Here is a 22,573-nt window from a genome sequence, read left to right on the forward strand (position 1 = left end):
CCGGCCCTTCATTATGTGGTCCCCATAGCGTATGTTCCATGAGTTGAAATCCATGCCTTCTGGTTACAGGTTGGCTAGCAAGGTATGGAGTAAAACTGTATAAGTACGCGGTTTGGACGGTGACCCAACATCAGCCAGCTAGCTAGTGTCAAAGCTCTGTGGGCCCCACCATGATGTGTCACACCGTCCGTTCATTTATCCAGCTCATTTTTGGCATGAGCCGAAAAATGAGGGAGATCCAAAGCTCAAGTGGACGATACCATAGGAAATAGTGGGGATTGAACCCTTACCACGTAAACTTGGACGAAGGGAAAACATAAATATATCAGTTCAATCCAAAACTTCTGGACCCCAAGAAGTTTTCAACGGTAAGCATTCAATCCCCACTGTTTCCTTTGGTGTGGTCCACTTGAGCTCTGGATTTCGCTCTTTTTTGGATCATGCCCTAAAACGAGCTTGAAAAATGGATGGACGGCATGGATAAAATACACACATCATGGTGGGGCCCACAGAGCTTTGACACCAGGTAGCTGTCACTAGCCAAACCGCTTCGGCATGGGTCAAAAAAGATGGCCAATGGTACAGATTCGTTGTATGTGCAACATTGACCTGCAATGACATTAAATGGTGTGATGCCGACCTTATCTGATGAACATGTAAGGTCTACTTCTTGATTTTACTAGCTTAATTCAGGCAATGATATTAGTGATTGGGCCACCTAATCAACGATCCACATCTCACTCAGATGGCCCGAGAGAGAGAGAGAGAGAGAGAGAGAGAGAGAGAGAGAGAGAGAGAGAGAGAGAGAGAGAGAGAGAGAGAGAGAGAGAGAGAGAGAGCTGTTAGGTAGAGAGGTTAAAGATCCTTAGATTGGTTGGTGAGCCTCAACCAAACCATACAAAATCAATGAGTTCACTGATTCAGTAAAACCCCATCTTCCCCTCCTCAAGAAAAAAGGAAGAGAAAGATCACCTCCCTTTCATTGATTTCTCAGTACCCCAAAACTATCTAAACCAGCTGTCATCTAGGGCATGTTAAATCCAAACACCTCGTGATGGGAGACTTCTTCACTTGAATAAAAGAAAAAATAATATAAAATAAAAATAAAAATAAAAAAAGAAGGAAAAAAATAAAATAAAATCAAAGAGACTTGATTGAGAACAGTAACTGTAATGGGCGGTGGAGGGCTTTGGGCTGGAGCTTTTAAGTAGAGGTTTGGAGATGTAGGGATGACATGAAGCAGTAGAAGTGCAAGAAGGAAAGAAAAACCTTAGAAAGATCTTCTTTTTCCTTCCTTCTGGTATCTTTCTCTTCTATATTTCCTTCTCATTGATTTTGTATACACACTAAGGAGCTATTGTTTTCATGCAGTAGACTTTTTATTTGTTTATTTTTGTGGGCTTACATTTTCTTTCTTTTGGAATGTAGACCCAAGAAACGAGGTGACAAACCAACAGGAGATCATGGCTGTTTCACTAACTGCCTGGCCATGGGAGAGCTTGGGTAGCTTCAAGGCATGACTCTATCATCTTAGGTGTTGTTTGGCACCTTGGATTTGGATTTTAACTTAAGAATCCAAATTCAAGATTTTCATCTTTTCAGTTGTGTTTGGCAGCATGCTGGATTTTCAATCTTCTGGAATCCACCAAGCGTTTTTGGCAACTTGGATTTTCAACCAAGATTCTATAAAAAAGACAACTTCATAGCGAGGATTGAAAACTTTTGATTTTGCAATGCAAGAATAAAGAAAGATCCATTTTGAGGTTTTTCATTCTTTGGTGGATTCAAATCCATGAAAATCCCAAGTGTTAAATACGACTTGGATTCAAAGTCCTAATTTCCAAAAATCCATGTTGCCAGATAACCCCCTTAACTACTACATTTTTCAACAAAGTATTTCTTACATGGGTCTCTCTCTCTCTCTCTCTCTCTCTCTCTCTCTCTCTCTCTCTCTCTCTCTCTCTCTAGGTTCTACTTGGGTGTGTATTTGTGTGTTTTTGTTTCACAACTTACATGTGTTGTTTTCTATTTGGCACAGTACATGTTATATGGGCCTTTTCTTGGAAAAGCTATCTATTCATGGTTGTATGAAGATGGACAAAAAGAGAGCTTTTGTCTACACATTCTTTTTATTTGTTGTCTTAGAGGATTCATCCACCAGCTATGGCTTTCATTTACCAACATGTTATTCCTTACCCGAAACCGCATTATCATCAAACAAGGCGTCGATTTCAAGCAAATAGACAGGGAATGGGATTGGTAATTAACTACATTTGATTTTGATTGTATCCTTCATATTTCTTCATTCAATCAAAGGCTAAATTGATTTTTATTTTTTATTTTTGGTGGGGCAGGGATAATTTCATAATTCTACATGCTTTCATGGCTGCATGGGCATGTTACAGCTTCCCATTGAATGGAAATCTTCCCCTCTGGGATTGGAGAGGGTGTATGTATGCATTGATATTCCACATGGGTGTCTCAGAGCCCTTATATTATTGCATACATAAGTGTTTCCATGGGGACTATCTCTTTACACATTACCACTCAATCCACCATTCATCTGTGGTGGCCCAGTCCGTTACTGGTACAAAACAATGAAACCCCATCTCTCTATTCAATCTCTCCTTTCTCTTTTTCATCCATTCAAGTAAGATTTATTGCTTTGTAAGTAAATTTCCCTCCTTTTTTCTTTTTAAATTTGTTTCTTTGTACAGCTGGGAGTGCAACCCTTTTGGAGCACATCATCTTGGGTGTGATCATGGGGGTCCCTATAGTGGGGCCCACCCTTATGGGATGTGGATCCACAAGCCTGATCTACGGCTACGTTTTCATCTTTGATTTCTTGAGATGCATGGGGCATAGCAACGTTGAAGTTATTCCACATGGGCTTTTTGAGTCCTTTCCATTCCTCAGATACCTTCTCTACACGGCAACGTAAGTTTTACATAGACAACTCCCGTATTTTATATATGTGTGTGTGTGTGGGAAAAGGTTCTATGCGGTCGAGCTCATGGGAACTTCCCATGAGGTCGAGCTGTGTGGGACCCACCATGATGTGTGTGATGTGTGTCCAACATCAACACCGTGCACTTGATGGGTCCCCTTTACATTATGAGATAACCCAAAAATCAGCCTTATATGGAACTCAGGTGGGCCAAACCATCTAAAATCATGTGAAGACATCCCTTAAACATATAAAAGCACTTGGCAGGGCCCACCTGAGACTTGGATGCGTCTGAAACTTGGTCTGACCCTTCATCTAAGTGGAAAACATGTAATGGATGGGCTGGATTTGTGAACCACATCTCGGTGGGCCAAAAAAATGATTATGAATGTTTTTTTTTTTTTTTTTTTTACACACGCACACAACCCCACACACTCACGCTGGTGGAATTTCACCACCTATGGGTACTCGAACCCTTGACCGGGAGTTGAAACTCCTGAGAGTCCACCACCCGGGCAAGAGTAAGGACCCATGATTATGAATGTTTTAATGGGAGGGAACCCCTATCAACTTTTGTATGTGGTGTGGCCCATACAAGTCACAGATTGACTTTATTTTTAAGCCCTAGGCCCACCATGGAATGGTACATCTGACTGATGGGGTAGATGTTTGACATGCATCAAGGTGGGGCCCACACAGCTCGACCCCATGGGAATTTCCCATGAGCTCGACTGGGAACTTAGGGTGTGAATATCACTTCACCGTGGGCCCACTTGGATGTCCATGATGTACGCTGAGAATCAGTGCATTCACATTTCCCACCGTACGTCCAATTAAAGGTGGTAGCAGGAATCATTTGATAATCCAGATCATTCATCTGTTGGGTCCCACTAATTGTACAAAATGTCCCAGGAATATTTGGGATTAAAAGATCCCACCTACCAATATTGAGACACTTCTCACTCCAAAATGAACCGTTTTGCATTTGTTTTCTTGACCATCTATCTATAGGTAACAAATCAATAAGTACTAGATAGTGATCTTTCAAGGACATTTTATAGGTATATTCAATCCATAGTTGGACTAATCATACCAACGGTCTAGATCACTGGAACACCACCTCACTTGTCATAGCTAAAAAACATCCATGTACTAGGAATCCAGAGATGGGTCACCTCAAAATCTTAATAGCTGGCTTTCTTGCCGACATGGCACTTGTTTACCAAATCAGTACCATTCAAACGTTAGCCCCCACATTGAAGATCACCTTGCTTGGCAATCAGGTGGGCCAGATCATCTGCGTCTGTACCACACCTGTACGTTGGGTCAGACCATCAATTGTCCATTGATTTCAACACGGACTGCCTGATTTTTGCGCAGAAAACCTCTTTGGTGGGACCTATCATTTTCAGGGTACTGATGTCCTGCCGAAGTGGCTTGGTGGCAGATAGAGGCACGTCTCTGAGTGTGTTTAAGATAAAAATGAAAAATAAAATAATCACGAGTCCTTTTCAAATCCATTTTCTTTTTTGGCTCTCACCACCCTACTATGATGTATGCATTTTTATCACGCCGTCCATCCATTTTTTCCCTCCCATTTCAAGCCGTAAGTCCAAAATTAAAGTACATCCAAAGATCTAATGGACCACATCACACAAAGCAGTGGGAATTTTCCATCTCATTTTAAGGCATAAGGCCAAAATTAAAATATATCTAAAGCTTTGGTGGACCACACGAAAGAAAATAGTGGGAATTGAATGCCTACCTACGGTTGAAAACGTAGCAAGGGTTATAAAAGTTTTGGATGAAGATGATATTGGCGTTTTCCCTTTATCCATTTACATGCGACAACTACAGGGAAAGTGGTTTTGGCTAGTGACGCTGCCACCAGCCAGGTGGCTAGTGGTTGGTGCTATGTGGACCTCACCATTATGTATGTGTTTTATCCACACCATCCATCCATTTTGAAAGATAATTTTTAGTATTGATCCCAAAATTGAGGTAGTTCTAAATCTCATGTGGACCACACCATGGAAAAACAGTTGTGATTGAATGTCCACCATTAAAAACCTCCTGGGGCCCACTGTAATGGTTATTTTACATCTCATACAAACTTGGAAAGGAAAAATATATATTTCAACTTGATTCAAAACTTTTGTGGCCTCCAGAAAGTTTTTAATGGTGGGCGTTCAATCAACACAATGCAGACCACTTGAGATTTGGATCAACCACATCTTTGGGCTCATGCCGTAAAATGAAATGGGAGAACGTAGACAGCATGGATGAAACACACACTTCTTGATGGGCCCACATAGACCACTAGCCAATTTCCCACTATAAGCAAGTTAAACAACATTGTGGCCCTAGAAAAATTTCAACAGCAGATGTCATTATCCCCATTGTTTTACGTGATGGGGTCCACTTGCCCTATGCGTGTACTTTAATTTTGGGCTCATGCCCTAAAATAGTGCGGATAAGACACATACATCATGGTGGGCCCTTCATCCTAACCTTCAGTTACCTTTTTAAATCTTCATGCAATCTAACCCAATCATGTAACGTTTTTTTATTTATTATGTGGATGTGTATACAGATACCACAGCCTACATCACACTGAAACGGACAGTAATTACTGCCTCTTCATGCCTCTCTATGACAAGTTGGGGAACACACTCAATGACAAGTCATGGGACCTACATAAGAAGATAACTTCAGGTGCATGTGGTGCATGTGAACTCCTTAATTACTACTGACTTGCAGGAAGTAGACCGATGCCTTCACAGTAGATACGGTACAAATACCTATACTGGTACAAATACACCTAACGTATCGTTATTGGATACATTGGAATTATAGCCGTGGGATTTGGGGTCATATTGGTGATCTAAACGGTTGATCTGATGAGATACGTATTATGGCTTCTCCAAATGTCTTCAAGATTGAATGATCTTAAAAATTGGACAATGGATCACAAAACAACGGTTGAGATGATGTCCATACTCAATGGAAAAGAGTTGGAGGATCAAAGGGTTGTAGACTTTTGTTTTGGGTATCCTTGATAAAACCAATCATATAAACGGTTTGGATCATTGAATCATAACCTTAGATCGATATGGTGGGACCTATTGGGGAAAACCTCAGTGTAAGTATTTTGAGGCTAAAAAAGGTGACCGTAGATGTATACGTACACATATGTATGAGGGGATCAGATCTGAGAGAGATAGCTGACAACCCACAGTATATATTAAAGGCAACACTACCTTTCGCTGTTGGTTTTTAATGCACCAGGAGTTGCTAGACAGTTTATGTTGATAGAGACAAACCTAGTTCTTTTTTGCTAGGACACAGCAGTGGTGTGTTCCACCTTTAGGTAATCTTAGCCATTGATCCCATCATGTCAGAGCACATCTTGGCTGTGACCTAGGAAGTGGGTGGGACCCAACCATAGGGGCCCACCTTGATGTATGCATTTTACATCCATATTACCCTTTAATTTTTCCAACATATTTTATGGCATGGTCCAAAAAATGTAACAGATAAAAATTTCTAGCGAGCTACACTGGTCATTGAATGGTCACGATTAAAAACTTTTTAAATTTTAGGTAATTTTTATTGACCACCCAACCTATTGATAAAGTTGCACAGACTGGATGAAAAGAAAGAGAAAAAGTATGACGCAGAGGAGGACGTGAGGTCGAGCACCGTCTTCCTCAAGAGGATAACTATTCCGAATCCACGGAACTTCTCTGGACTCCTCACAGAGACTTCTCGAATCCACGAGGAAAGAAAGCAGAAAATAGAAATAAATTCTGATAAATTCGATATTGATTGATGAATTATTAAAATCGAGTTCACAACCCTTTAAATAAGGGTATCAAGCAATGGGAAAGAAATCATAATCAAACTACAACTCAAACTCCTAGAATCCGCGACTTACTATAAATAGTAAACTTACTATTTATAGACGGTCGTGATGTCTACTAGTGCGCAAGGTTTTCGGCCAAAAATAGTAAGTGTCCTATTTGGCTTCACCAAACCGTTCCCCTAATTATTCTAAGCTCTTTTCACGTTGGGCGCAACTCCTAAAGCCCAACGGATGAAGAGTTATAATCAAACTAAAACTTACTATTTATAGTAAAAACGAAATTAAAACAGGGAAACGACCGTCAATCAAGGGGTTTTTCGCAATTCCGGGTGGCGCAACCCGGCGTAGCTGGGTTGGTTGGCTAAAGTAGCTCGTTCTACCCCAAAATCATATATTTTACGTCAGCTAACTCATTCCGGATTGCGAGATACGCCCGATCTAAGGTCCGATGGTCCGGATCACTTCCGTCGTCGACCGGGCCTTTTCTGATCCATCTTGGCCATGAAACTGTCCGCGACCCGCTCTACATCAGTCCCCTCCACTTCAAAAGAACTCGTCCTCGAGTTCTCATCATGCGCTGGTTCATGATACTCGAACAAGTCCGCGACGTTGAATGTCCGTGAGATCGCCATGTCATCTGGAAGATCAACAACATAAGCGTTGTCATTGATCTTTCGGATGATTGGTATCGGTCCAATCTTTTTATTCTTCAACTTATTGTACGTTCCGGTCGGAAATCGTTCTTTGCGCAGATGGACCATTACTTGGTCACCCACCTCGAACACTTTTTGTCGCCGATGCTTGTCGGCTTGCTCCTTGTATTTTTCGTTCGAGGCATGTAACTTGGTTTGTACTTCTGCATGAATGCCCATGATCTTGTCAGCCATATGTTCCGCTGCAATGCTCATGCCTGGGAGCTTGGGCAGAGGGACCAAGTCTAGTGTGTGGCGAGGGACTCGTCCATAAATAACTTGGAACGGGAATTTTCCTGTCGAGCGGTTCACCATGTTGTTGAATGCAAACTCCGCTTGAGACAAAGCCAAATCCCACTGCTTCGGTTTTTCTCCTGAAATACATCGAAGGAGGTTTCCCAACGTGCGATTCACAACCTCAGTTTGACCGTCAGTCTGTGGGTGGTAGGCGCTGCTGAACTGAAGTCGTGTATCGAATCGAGTCCACAAAGTCCGCCAAAAGTGGCTTATGAACTTCATGTCACGGTCAGAAGTAATAGTCCTGTGAACCCCATGTAGCCGCACAATTTCTCTGAAGAATAGATTCGCCACGTGTGTTGCATCGAGAGTCTTCTTGCATGGAATAAAGTGCGCCATCTTGGAGAAACGATCTACTACCACGAACACCGAATCCATGCCGCGTTGTGTTCGTGGGAGACCAAGCACGAAGTCCATAGATAAATCCTCCCAAGGGTCGTCAGGCATAGGTAACGGTGTAGAGGCTAGTATTATGAGATTGTCCCTTAGAGGTCCGACAAATATAACAACATTGACTGCATTTCCCACATCACGTACCAATTGCGGCGTAATACCCTTCTTCCACAAGAGCTCGCGTCATGGCTCGCACAAGGTGTCCACTGAGGCCACCTCCATGTAGCTCTTGGATTATCTGTTCCCTTAGCGAACTGTTTGGGATGCACAGTCGATTTCCCTTGAAAAGGAACCCGTCTTGCATATGTAAGTCGCCGGGGTGACCTTCTTGGCATCTAACCCATGCGTCCTTGAAGTCGTCGTCATCGGCATATATGTCCTTGAGGCGCTCGAACCCGACAACCTCATTGCTCATGGTGACTAACAAAGTTGCGCGGCGACTCAGTGCATCAGCTACCTTGTTCTGTTGCCCTGACTTATGTTTTAGTACGAACGTGAATTCCTGCAAAAACGAGATCCACCTAGCATGCACACGGTTAATGTTAGCTTGACTATTAATGAATTTGAGAGCTTGATGGTCCGTGTAAAGTATGAATTCCCTTTGAATCAAATAATGTCGCCAGTGCCGCAGTGCCTGGACCACCGCGTATAACTCGATCTCATATGTAGACCACTTCTTACGTGCATCGCTAAGTTTCTCGCTGTAGAAGGCTACCGGCCTACCTTCTTGAGACAAAACTCCTCCAATTCCGACATATGAGGCATCACATTCGACTTCAAACAGTTTGTCGAAGTTGGGAAGTACAAGAACCGGGGTCGTGGATAGTCTGCACTTGATTTCGACAAAACTCCTGTCGGCTTCGTCAGTCCACTGAAACTGCCCTTTCTTCATGCAATCTGTGATTGGTGACACAATGGTACTGAAATTTTTCACGAACCGACGATAGAATGTCGCCAGTCCATGAAAACTTCGCACTTCGTGAATATTTGTAGGAACCGATTCTCCGATTGCCTTCACCTTTTCCTCATCCACTCGAATGCCCGTGGATGTGACGACAAAACCAAGAAACAATAGGCTCATCATGAAGCTGCACTTTTTAAATTGAGGTACAGTTTATTTTTAGCGAGCACTTGAAGGACCTTCTTGAGGTGTTCCATATGGGTGGTTTCGTCTTGACTGTATATCAAAATATCATCGAAGTAAACCACAACGAACCGCCCAATGAAAGGTTTCAGAACTTGGTTCATCAATCTCATAAATGTGCTAGGCGCATTCGAAAGCCCGAAGGGCATGACCATCCATTCGTATAATCCTTCCTTGGTCTTAAAGGCTGTTTTCCACTCATCACCCGACCGTATTCGAATCTGATGGTAGCCGCTCCTTAGGTCCAATTTAGAGAATATTTTTGCACCCTCTAGCATGTCGAGCATATCGTCCAACCGGGGTATAGGAAACCTGTATTTTATGGTGATTTTGTTGATGGCTCTGCTGTCGACACACATGCGCCAACTCCCATCTTTCTTTGGAGTTAATAGAGCTGGTACAGCGCATGGACTCATGCTCTCTCGAATAACACCCTTACGGATTAACTCCTCTACTTGTCCCTGCAGAATCTCGCACTCATTCGGACTCATTCGATAATGGGGACGATTCGGTAAACTGGACCCAGGGACAAAGTCGATATGGTGTTGGATATCCCGCATGGGGGATAACCCATCTGGAAGCTCATCGGGCCAGATTTCTTTGAATTCATGTAGCAGGGGCCTTAGTCTTTCAGGGATGTTGGTAGGCTCAAGTTCTTCCCCTTTTACAATTAATGCATAAGTCTGTCCTGTTTCCTTTGATTCTTCCACGAAGTCCCGTATGGTTAAGAGAAAACGGCCCTCCACTTTAGAAGTTTCAGGTGGTCCCTCTGGATCCATAGGGGCCAATATGGTCTTCCGTCCGTCCTTGACGAAGATATATATATTATCTCGCCCTTTATGAGTGGCATCACGGTCAGATTGCCAGGGCCGACCGAGTAGTATGTGACATGCTTCCATGTCGACCACATCGCATACTACTTCATCCTTATAATGTTTGCCAATTGAAAAGGATATGGTGCACCGTTCAGTTACCTTTGTTTCGCTGACCTTCTTGATCCAACCGATTGTATATGGAGAGGGATGACGCTCCGTTTTCAATTGCAATTTTTCCACCATGACCTTGGAGACGATGTTCTCGCTACTCCCACTATCAATGATCACGTCGCAAACCTTTCGATTCACCGTACACCTAGTGCGGAAGATGTTATGCCGCTGTGGATGCACTTCTTTTCTTGGCGCATATAATAGTCGCCTCACGACAAGCGACTCACCGTGATCTTGCTGAATCCAACCTGAATCATCTGCCTCGTCCTCGGTGGTATGCTCCTGTTCTTCAATATCTGGATCTTCATAAGCGTTATCAGCACTACCATCATTGATGGCGAGGTTTGCCACTTTTCGCTGGGGACAAGTATTTGATAGGTGGCCCGGTTGGCCACAACGATAACAATTATCGGGCCTTGGCCGAGCATAGGGGTTCGGGATTCTACTTGGACCAGCAGCAGTCGATACGCCCCTTTGGGGTCTAGCTTGCCCACTTCCCTGATCTCGGTTCTCAAACGTAGGAGGTTGAGTGCGTGCTCCTACGGGCTCCTTCCCCTTAGGCTGTGCAGTTCCCTGGGGCAGACCTGCCACAGGAATCCTTGCAGTAGGATAGGTCCGTGTGTTAGGACGTTCAAGTTGCACTTCTGCACGAGTAGCCAACTTGATCGCATCATTCATCGTCCAGACGGAATGCATCTGGACCCGATCCTGGATAGCCATACGCAATCCACCGTTGAACCGGGCGACTTGCTGCGATTCAGTCTCGACCAAATCGTTACGCGCCGCCAGGCGGTAAAATTGTTCTGCGTATTCTCTCACCGATCGACTACCCTGTCGACAATTTTGGTATTGTTGGAATAATACCTGATCGTAATCGCTAGGGAGGAATCGGGCACGTAGTAGCTGCTTCATCCGCTGCCAGGTGCGGATTGGTGCTTTCGTCTGCCTGGTTCGCGCGAGTTGCAGTTGTTCCCACCAAGCTGAAGCTCCTCCTTTCAACTTGTAGGCCACAAGCTTGACCTTCTTTACTTCAGGGATGTCCATATAGTCGAAAAATCGCTCAACTTCAGAAAGCCAATCGAGGAAATCCTCAATGTGTAATTGGCCATTGAAGCTAGGAATATCAACCCTCATCTTGAATTCTCGATCCGTTCGATCTACTCGATCGCCGCCATGTCTGGGGTGTTGGAAGATTATGTCGTCGATTTCCTCCTCACTGGAGCCCCCTTCCTCAGGAATGACCCTTGGATGCACTACTGGTACTATCTTGCGATCAGGGCGATTAATTGGGGGTGGAGGATTGACACCAGGAACACGGAGTTGCCTTAGGTTTTCCGCCAAGAGATCCGCTATGCGGTCGATGGAAGCCTGCAGCCCTTGCATGGCTTGCTGATTCTCTCGTTGCGCTACTTCGAAAGCTGCCGCCGTTAAAGGTAAATTCCCTGGAGCACCGCCCATGGGATTGTTGCCCGACCCATCGTTAGAAGCCATCAATCCGAGGAGAAACCTCGCTTTGATACCAAACTGACGCAGAGGAGGACGTGAGGTCGAGCACCGTCTTCCTCAAGAGGATAACTATTCCGAATCCACGGAACTTCTCTGGACTCCTCACAGAGACTTCTCGAATCCACGAGGAAAGAAAGCAGAAAATAGAAATAAATTCTGATAAATTCGATATTGATTGATGAATTATTAAAATCGAGTTCACAACCCTTTAAATAAGGGTATCAAGCAATGGGAAAGAAATCATAATCAAACTACAACTCAAACTCCTAGAATCCGCGACTTACTATAAATAGTAAACTTACTATTTATAGACGGTCGTGATGTCTACTAGTGCGCAAGGTTTTCGGCCAAAAATAGTAAGTGTCCTATTTGGCTTCACCAAACCGTTCCCCTAATTATTCTAAGCTCTTTTCACGTTGGGCGCAACTCCTAAAGCCCAACGGATGAAGAGTTATAATCAAACTAAAACTTACTATTTATAGTAAAAACGAAATTAAAACAGGGAAACGACCGTCAATCAAGGGGTTTTTCGCAATTCCGGGTGGCGCAACCCGGCGTAGCTGGGTTGGTTGGCTAAAGTAGCTCGTTCTACCCCAAAATCATATATTTTACGTCAGCTAACTCATTCCGGATTGCGAGATACGCCCGATCTAAGGTCCGATGGTCCGGATCACTTCTGTCGTCGACCGGGCCTTTTCTGATCCATCTTGGCCATGAAACTGTCCGCGACCCGCTCTACATCAAAGTATCAGATTCATTCAATACTTTTGTGGCCCACAGGAGATTTTTAATGTTCAATAATTACTACTTTCTGTCATGTGGTCCACCCATTTACTTCATTTTATTTTTTAACCATGCCTTAAAATAAGCTAGTAAAATATATGCACGACATGGATATAAAATACATACACCAAGGTGGGCTTTAAGGTCAGGGTCCGGCCACATCGCTGGTTCGCGCTATGGTTATGCTCCAAGATCTAACCCATCTGATGGTCCTGACCAACAGCTAATGTGCTACGGTGACAGAATGGATGGCTAGGATCATCTGATCAGAGAGATTTTTGGGGTGTCTCTTATCCATCACAGTACACACCATATGAAAATTCCGGATAAATATGCATCATTTTACAAATTAAAATTTAAGCATGATCTTTGCAGTGCGAAATGGTCCACCTCCGGACTTTGTTTTCCTCGCACATGTCGTCGACGTCATGTCCTCCCTTCACGTGCCATTCATCCTGCGGTCCATCAGCTCCATGCCCTTCGCGCCCCACCTCATATTGCTGCCCTTATGGCCGTCGGCCTTCCTGACCTTGCTAGTGATGTGGTCTTCATCTAAGACCTTCTTGCTGTCCTACTACACTTTAAGGGGCCAACTACAACAGACATGGGTGGTTCCTAGAACAGGTTTTCAGGTGGGCATTTGATTGGGGACACTCAAATTCATCATGATCAGATCTGGGTGGAGCCCACTTTAAAGATAGCCATTGATTGATGTTTTATGTCATTGAATGCAATGTTTGCAGTATTTCCTACCATTTGCAAGAGATGGTATCAATTACCACATAGAAGATGCAATTCTAAGGGCGGATAGATTGGGTGTGAAGGTCCTTAGCCTGGCAGCATTAAATAAGGTTGGTTTTCCTTTCTTCTTGCATTTGACCTTTGTTTGCTGACGTGTCATATTAGCGAGGGTGCACGTAAAAGGGTACACCCTCTGTTCTTTTTCTTTTTTTCCTTTTTTTTTTTGCTTATTCTATGACACTGGTGTGTGGAGCCCACTGTGATATATATGCACCAAATCCTGACCGTCTATAAGGTGGGTCCCTTCTTTTCAATACTGTATACGAAAAATCAGCCCGATCCAAAACTCAAGGAAGTCGAAACACAACAAACGGCTGGGATGGGGATAACCACCATTAAAACCTTCTGGATTGTGTTCAGGCCCTTCCATGTTTTTAAAATGTGCTGCCATCCATTCAGAACATACGCCCTACCAGGATGAATGGACATGCCTGATTTCACACGACGTTTTTTTTAGGATTTTTTTTTTTTTTTTTTTTCTAGAAGAAGAACAGTGGATGTTTCCGTTCCCACTGTTTCTTGTGGTATGGACCACCTGGGTTTTGGGTTTACCTGATTTTTTGACTTCAGTCCTTTTGTGGTATTTTAAAACAGATGAACGGAGTGGATTTGTCAAAAACATCTATGTGGGCCCCACACAACCCCGGGTACAGAGATATCTGTGTGCTCGGGATCACGCCCATCCGAACATGAGGGGAAGCATACCGATGGACGGATTGCATGGCTGGAATTATATGTTAGGCCCATTTCATTCACAAATGATTTTAACCGTCCATTTTATAGGCTATGGATTGGATGGTCAGAATCATCTGATTTGTGTGATTTTTACATGGTAGACCAGGAAGATCCATTGCACATTCCCAGATCAGTTAGTTGGACGGTCCAAGTGTCACTGTGCAATTAGGACTTTTTGTGCTCTTAGAGCACTTGCTTCTTTCTCGTATTTTATTCCATTTAAACTCGGATTAGGGTTTTGAATCTTTTGATAGAACGGGGGATTGCATCATAGCCTCACCGTTGGATTTCATGCATGTAGCAACTCCAGACCATTCAACGTCCCCTGAGTTTTTAGACTATTATTGGTTGACACCACTGAGTTTTTAGCCAGATGATATAAATTGTGGGACCCACCTAATACATGAACTAGACATGACATCATGCACATATTGTGATGTTTGTGAGAAATCCACTCTGGCCATCTGTTTTTCCGGATCATTTTAGGACAAGAGACCAAAAATGAGGTATACCCAAAACTTAAGGCGTCCATACAAGAGGAAACAGTGGGGATTTAGTGACCACCGTTGAAAATTTTGTATGGTCATAAAAGTTTCATGTCAAGCTAAATTTTTGGTGTTTTCACTTCATCCCCGTGAGAATGACCTTATAAACGGTTTGGATGGCATATAGACATCAAGGTGCAGCCCAGGAAGGTTTCAACGGCAGGAAACTCTTTCCCCAGTTTTCCCTTTCATATAACCGTACTGAGTTTTGGGTCCACCTGATTTTTGGTCTCTTGTCCTTAAATGATCCGGAAAAACAGATAGATGGAGTGGATTTCTCACAAACATCACGGTGGGCCCCACCTAACGTCAAGGTGGGTATTTTGAGTCTTATCAGACATGGTTCTTCAAATCTCGGGTGGGCCATGAAACTTCACATTACTGATAATAATAGGATTATCACTTTCTCTTAATCAAAATTAAGAAACAAGAGTGTTCTTTTTTCCTTGTGAATGCAGAACGAATCGCTTAATGGAGGTGGGACGCTGTTTGTGAGAAAACATCCGGATCTGAAAGTGAGAATAGTTCATGGAAATACCTTGACGGCTGCAGTCATTCTCCACCAGATCAATAAGAACACCACCATGGAAGTGTTTTTAACAGGTGCTACTTCTAAGCTAGGAAGGGCCATTGCCCTTTATCTATGTAGAATGAAGATCCAGGTCATGGTAATCTCTCATATCCTATATCTGTAGTCAATCATCCACCATTGATTATGAAATCCAACTTGAGTGTACTATCTCCACCGTTGCCACATATCAAGTATAATAAGATTAATGGTCATTACAGATGCTGACGCCATCAATCGAGCGGTTCGAAACGATTCGAAAGGAAGCACCATTCGAATTCCAACAGTATCTAGTTCATGTGAGAAAGTACCAAGCTGCTCAAAATTGCAAGGTTTGAAAATGACTGTGTGATCATGGTTGATTACTTGAGATGAGCTATGATCTAGCATGATTTCTTAGTACTTTATTACTTCGTGAATTCCTTGTGCAGGAATTAAGTGGGCCAATCTACGATCATGGTGGGCCATGATGAATGGAAACACCATTCAAGGGCCTTCAAAATGGACAATTAGACTAGTTTCACCTGTATTGCCCATTTCTATGCATTAATTGCATGTTTGTGATTATCCAGTTATAGTTCATCCTTTGTCCTGTAGCCTATGGTGGATTTCCTCCCATCCCACGGTTTTTATTGATTGTAGGTGGCCAACTTTGGCCCCATAAGAGTTTGGGGTGTTATAAAGAGGAACATAGATCTAATACAAAGCTTTGTATTGTGTATTTAGGTTTAACAGAAGAGAATTAACCATTTGCTCTAAAAGCTCGAACTAGTAGAATATAACGAATTAATTTCTTTATCTTCTAGTCTAGGCTCCACATTACATGGGTTAGGACCTTGGCCGAACCCCCCTCATGGGCACCACATCACATAGGTTCCGCTTCACATGAGTCAGCTACCTCACACAAGTAGAGCCCAACTCATATGATCTACCTACCTCACACAGGCCACTCACCCCGAGTGTGCCCTTACATCCCACAGGCTACCCCACTTGAGTCATGCAATAAATGTGTTGAAGCATGTTTAAGTGAGACTGAGTGCTGTATAAGTGCGTCTAAGTGCCCGCCAAAGTATATTACAATTAGATTAACTTAAACAGGCTTACAAATGGGCTTCTATACGCACATCAACAACACTCATACACACTTAAACACACTTGGATGCAATTATATGGGTGTTATATACTTACAAAGCTTTGTATTGAATCCAGGCTCTACAAAGAATTTGTGTTGGATCATAGCTTCATTTTAGATTTCCATTAACCATTATCTAAAGTGCCATTTCTTGTTTGATCTAGACCTGGATAGTTGGTAAATGGCTCTCAGTAAGGCAACAGAGGTGGGCCCCATCTGGGACCCACTTCCACCAATTTGTCGTCCCACCTATCATCTCCTTCAGGAGAGACTGCACTTATGGAGAGCTCGCCGCTATGAAGTTGCCGGAAGACGTTCAAGGGTTAGGATCATGCGAGGTAAAACCTGGCCTTACAGCACACCGTAGGAATCCTACAGTGAAAAAGTGCATCAACGGTGTAGATGAAAGGGCCATCCTGTTGGTGATCCAAATTTCCAAACTTTTCATTAGGTGGGCCCTATTGTGAATTGGGGTATGACCAAAAAATCTTCCCTCTCTAGTTGTCTGATTGGACCCCATCAATGCAGTGGCCGGTAATTATCTGATGAAGGGGCCCACCAGATGAATGGTCATGTTGTGGAAAAAAGGTGGTTTTCATTGTACCACTGTTGTATTGATTCTTCTAGTGCATGAAAAAATCACAGACTTTATCCATTGATTAGAAGATATGATTTTGATATAATTAAAATTCCACTAATCAATTAGTGATTTTTCTCTGAACAGTATACGATGGGAAGGGGAGTCATCCACGCATGCCACGCTGGCGGCCTCGTTCATCACTTAGAAGGTTGGACCCACCATGAGGTGGGCCCCATCGACATTGACAGAATCGATTTGGTGTGGAAATCAGCATTAAAGCATGGTTTAAAGCCAGTTTGAAACCCTTGAAGAAAAATCATCTCTCTCTCTCTCTCAGCCAGTTTGAAACCCTTGAAGAAAAATCATCTCTCTCTCTCTCTCTCTCTCTCTCTCTCATTTTTCATGTATGATTAGTTTCTCCGTACCAGCGTCTATATAAATATAATGCAATAAAAATCAAAGGTCTTTGATGTGTAATCCAGAAGTTCTCTGCACGTGCCAAACACAAGCCCCCACACGTGTCATCTAAATGTAGACCGTGAGCTAAGATCTAAGCCCAGTCAAGCCCTGCTAGATGATATTCTGGGCGGCAAGCTGAACTTGGGTTGGGTCAAGTTGCAGCCCTATACCGAACCACAAGCTGTGTTGGTTTAGACAGTCTTATACATGCCTCCAGTTCTGACAAATAGCACCCAATGCTCGGTAAATCCAGACCAATGGTTTGTTGAATCTCAATGGGAAATAAGTGACCAATGGTCTGGATCACTGAAACATGAACGCAACTTGTCAGGAGAGAAAACAGCATGTACTGTTCAAAGAGGTGGGCCAGATGCCCTTCAATTCCATTTTACACCCGTACCTTCACCATCCCATGGATATTTAGGGGTGGAAACGAGCCTGGTGGCCCGCTGACGAACCTGGCCCAGCTTTGGACAGCATCTAACCTATTATAATTCCCTATTTTCCACTCGAATGGTTTTAATCTATCTGATGATTAAGTGGGCCACACATGCATCGAGGAATAGATACGTAGAGGAATGAAATCGACACTCTTCCAAGCCCATGGGCCAACATATAAGTCCAAACCCGTCACAGCGGGCCTAGCCCATTGTTCATACTTAAGTGCCATGCATATTCGGGCTTGGCCTAGGGAATAAAGACAGCCCATTTCGGCCACGTGTATATGGTAGATAATGGGAGCAGATTAGGTGCGCCCCGGCCTTACCCACGACGGTGCGGCCCTTAGCATGGGGCCCATCTTGATGTATGTCTTCTATATCCATGTTGGTTAATCTGTTCTGCTAGATCATCTTAGGCCACCAGCGCAAACATGAAGTTGGTCCTTCTCAAGATGGATTATAACATTGAAAAAAGTAGTGATTAGCCATTTATGAGCCACAAAAGTTTTGGATTAAGATTGTTGATGCGGAAATCCAATTAGCCCTCCTTGGACTCACGAACCTATATAAGGGATAAACAAGGAAGACCTTGGCTCATGTAGGGGACCCTTCGATGCCTAAGTCAGGAAAGGAAGCGGGGATTGGTTGAATATTTATAGTTTAGAGTTAGAAATTGTGTGTACCTTTCACTACCAGAGGTATCTTATTTATATCTTTTATAAGAGGTGGTGGCGTAGATAGGGAATTTTCCTATTTAATAGATAAGCATTGGAGGTGGATTTAGATCCTAAATTAGTATGAGGATCTTTCGAGATCCTTGACGAAAATCTCGTTGGGTCCAAACATATCGCAGATATCCTCCGAAATCCTTGGAGAAGACTCCGGACGGATTTCTCTTGGGCCCATTCTAATGATCTGAGATCATTGGAGACGCGCAATGGGATGTTGAGGTAGTTTTGGTCGACTTGACATGGGAGTGGCGATTCGACTTGGGTCGTGCTGACGTACATTATGCCAACCTGTTTCCTTAGTCGGGCAGCAGAACAGGATGTCCCGAAAGAACTCTGCGAATCTTGGAACTGATTGAAGTAGTGCTTTTTCAAGTGTTTGGGCAGGTCAGCAAATGTTCTGATCTCGTGACGAGATACTGAGCTTAATCTTACTTCTTCTCTAGGTTTTGAGTACGTGATCGAACCTGTTGTAGTATCCGGCATGGGGAGATATGCAAGGTTTCGACCTAAAATTTAATCATCTGTCGGCCTATTTTTCCTATAACAAAGATGTTATTTGTAGTTTTTTTTTTTTTTTTTTTTTTTTTTGGTGCCCTTTAAAATTTAGGTTCACGTAACTTATTAACCGGTCGGATGCAAATATGCATACCGACACATTACGGTGGGCCTACGAAGTTTTTAACAATAGGGCGTTTAATCAACACGTTTTTCACCATAGTCCACCTGGGATTTGGACATTCTTCATTTTGGGCCCCGTGCACTAAACTAATCTAGCAAAACCTACGGACGGCGTGGATATTGAATGCATGCATCAAGTTGGGCCCACCATAAGAGCCGCACCCAATCCGCTTCCGTAGATGCTTGCATACGTACGAGCCACTCATGCTGAATTCCTTGTACGGCCTTACGCAGTGCACCCGCCAGAGTATTTCCGGTCACACGTGTCAGATTAAGAGAGCACCGGACAAAGCAATCTAGTCAACTCTCTGTTGGCCAAGTTGAAAGATGACCTATTATTGGGGAGGCGGTCCAAATTTAAGGAATGGAATCTATGCAGTGGGCCCACACAAATGATCGGATCGGATCTCTCATCTGGCACGTGTTAGTTGAAGGCACGCGAGAAAGTAGAACTGTCAAAGTCACTCGCGTGAATGCGCTTTTCATTAGATGGAATACAACAATCTTCACCTGGAAACGCCACGTCCTGTGCTACAACGAAAATGCAAGAAAGCCCACTATCTGGAATCCCTAATCTATCGACACGTGTCCATCCTCCGAATAAAAGTCGTCCATCTTCTTCCCCATCAAAAAAAAGAGAAAGAAATGCAACCCTAGGTCGGAGCTACATCCACCGAATTTACATCTCTATAAACCAACGGCAGAGATTGAAAGATTTTATTTAGAGATAGGGAGAGAGCGATGGAGAAGAAAAAAAAGTTAGGAGTGCAGAAGAAACCCAGCAAACCCAACAAAAGATTCATCGAGGCGGTTGTCGATTATCTGACGTCCGATTCTTACATGTACGCTCCCTTGATTTCTCCACCGTTGGATTCTCCACCTTCAGAAACCCGCTCTTCTCCCGCCAGTAAGTTTCCTTTTGCCTGACATTTCCAGTGTGTGTTGATGGCGGGAGCGGCTTAGGTGCGGCCCCAGCACCACCCAAGACGGTACGGCTCTACCGTGGGGCCCACTTTGATGTTAGTTTTGCACATCCACGCCGTCCATCCGATTTGCCAGATCATTTTAGGGCATGAACCCAAAAATGAAGCAGGTCCTCATCTCAGTTGGACCATACTATTGGAAACAGTGGTAATTGAACACCCACCATTAAAAACCTCCTAAGGCACACCTTAATGTTCTCATAATTTTTATTTCCATCCAAACTGATGGTAAGGTCACACAAACCTGGATGAAGGGGTAAAACAAATATCAGCTTGATCCAAAACATTAGTGGCCCACGAGAAGTCTTTAATGGTCAATGATCACTGTTTCCTTTGGTATGGTCCACCTGAGATATGGATCTGCTTCATTTGTCTGCCCTAAAATTATCTAGAAAAACGGATGGGTGGTGTGGATATACAATACATACATATCAAGGTGGGGCTCATGGTGAAGGCCGTACCTAATCCGCTACCGTTGATGGCACAACACGTTAATTTGGAGCGTTCTTAGGCCCTAATGTACTGTTCTGGAATCCAAATCGATCAAGTCCCCATAGATCTGTCATTTCAGATATAGTTTCACCTTATTTGATAGTAGGAGTGGCAATGGTCTGACAAGGGCCGGGGTGAGGTTGACCCTGGCGCAGCCCTAAACCCCTGGCCCAAATCAGGCTGGCCCTATTAAGTAAAAATGAAATTAGAAGGTGATGTGGATGCCACTGAATCCAAATGAAATTATGTGCATGGAAAGGCTCCCATCCAGTTAGGGAAATGGTACTACCTCTATGTGGGCCCCACGGTGACATGTGTCGAACATCTGCATCATGCATTTGATGGGTCCTGTTTTGGATATGAATGTTTTAATGGGAGCATAACCCTCTCAATTGTTGTATGTGGTGTGGCCCACCCAAGTCATGGATTGACTTGATTTTCAACTACGTGGCCCACCATTGATGGGGTCGATGTTCGACACACGGCACAGTGAGGCCCACACAGCTCGACCTCATGGGCCACACCACGTACAAAAGTTTAGAGGGTTATCCTCCCATTAAAACATTCATAATCATTTTTGGGCCCACCGAGATGTGGTTCACAAATCTAGCCCATCCATTATGTGTGTCCCACTTGGATGAGGGGTCAGACCAAGTTTCAGATGCATCCAAATTTTAGGTGGGCCTCACCAAATGATTTTATATGTTTTAGGCATGTCTTCACATGATGTTAGATGGTATGGCTCACCTGAGTTCTGTATACGGCTGATTTTTGACATATCCAATAATTCAAAGGGGACCCATCAAATGCACGGTGTTGATGTTCGACACGCATCACAGTGGGACCCACACATCCCAACACCGCATAGAACCATTTCCATATATATATATATAGGGAGATTCTACACAGCTGCTCAGAAATTGTACACAAGGGAGAAATCAATTCAAATGAAACTAAGTTGTGGGGCCTACTTCCTCTGTTACATTCAGAAATTAGACTACTTGTCAAATTCTTACCATTCAATTAATACAACTTTTTCATTTTTTACCGACCAATTTATGTCCACCTATCATATAGGTGGGACATAGAACTATGAGGTCAAGTTGTGTGGGCCCCACGTGATGTGTATCAGACATCCACACCGTACATTTGATGGGTCCCCGCCAGGTTATGGTATATCCCAAAAATCAGCTGTATCCAGAACTCAAATGGGCAACACTATCTGACACAGTGTGAAATCATGCCTGAAATATCTAAAAGCACTTGTTTGGGCCCACCTGAATTTTCAATACAGATGAAACTTAGTGTGAACCCTGGTCCAAGTGGGACACACAATGGATGGGATGGATTATCAAACCACATCTCGGATCATGAAGATTTCAATGGGTGGATATCCACTCTCAACTGTTGTCGATGGTGTGGCCCATTAAGTTATGGATTGGCCTGATTTTTAGGCCTGTGGCGCACCATGGAAGGGTGCATCTGATTGATGGGGTGGATGGACGGCACAGTGGGGCCGACAGACGTCGACTTCATGGGAAGCTTCCCATGAGGTCAACTTAATTGTACCTTTTCCCTAGTTAGGTAATCAAATAAGATGATTTGTAAGTGATTCATGAATGCTTTTGTATTAGCCTCAACACTTTCAGAGCGTCAATACTAATTTATACACTACATACTATAGACGCTAGGGCCTTGGGGTCTGGCGGGCTAAGCTATTCATCAATGGCCCATGCCCAGCCCGGGTTGAACATCCGGACTAGAGTTTTAGCATGAGCCCAACATTCAGCCCATGTTTAGAAGCTTAAGCCCTAAC

The 22,573-nt window shown here is 43.6% G+C and overlaps 1 protein-coding gene across 2 annotated transcripts; it reads left to right on the forward strand.

Annotated features, from left to right (window-relative positions):
• Positions 1–1,090: 1,090 nt before the first annotated feature.
• LOC131217103 (very-long-chain aldehyde decarbonylase CER3-like) lies at positions 1,091–17,442 on the forward strand. Of its 2 annotated transcripts, none has more exons than XM_058211859.1 (13): positions 1,091–1,300; positions 1,429–1,514; positions 2,039–2,259; positions 2,355–2,587; positions 2,718–2,937; positions 5,541–5,662; positions 12,989–13,245; positions 13,357–13,464; positions 15,153–15,362; positions 15,484–15,594; positions 16,559–16,732; positions 17,119–17,293; positions 17,354–17,442. In XM_058211859.1, exons 2-12 carry the CDS (start codon positions 1,464–1,466, stop codon positions 17,272–17,274), a joined length of 1,863 nt encoding a protein of 620 aa, XP_058067842.1. In that variant the 5' UTR covers positions 1,091–1,300; positions 1,429–1,463; the 3' UTR covers positions 17,275–17,293; positions 17,354–17,442. The 2 variants fall into 2 exon arrangements, with proteins under 2 accessions (XP_058067842.1, XP_058067843.1); XM_058211860.1 differs by having other exon boundaries at positions 17,358–17,442.
• The last annotated feature ends 5,131 nt before the right edge of the window (positions 17,443–22,573 follow it).

The sequence above is a fragment of the Magnolia sinica genome, chromosome 10 (genome assembly GCF_029962835.1).
Source record: "Magnolia sinica isolate HGM2019 chromosome 10, MsV1, whole genome shotgun sequence".
NCBI classification, from domain to species: domain Eukaryota; kingdom Viridiplantae; phylum Streptophyta; class Magnoliopsida; order Magnoliales; family Magnoliaceae; genus Magnolia; species Magnolia sinica.

Coding starts and splice junctions, on each gene's coding strand:
- LOC131217103 (XM_058211859.1), top strand. CDS start 1,464: ATGGCTGTTTCACTAACTGCCTGGCCATGGGAGAGCTTGGGTAGCTTC. Junction 13,246..13,356: donor TTCCTAGAACAGGTTTTCAG/GTGGGCATTTGA, acceptor CAATGTTTGCAG/TATTTCCTACCATTTGCAAG. Junction 15,363..15,483: donor GAATGAAGATCCAGGTCATG/GTAATCTCTCAT, acceptor TGGTCATTACAG/ATGCTGACGCCATCAATCGA.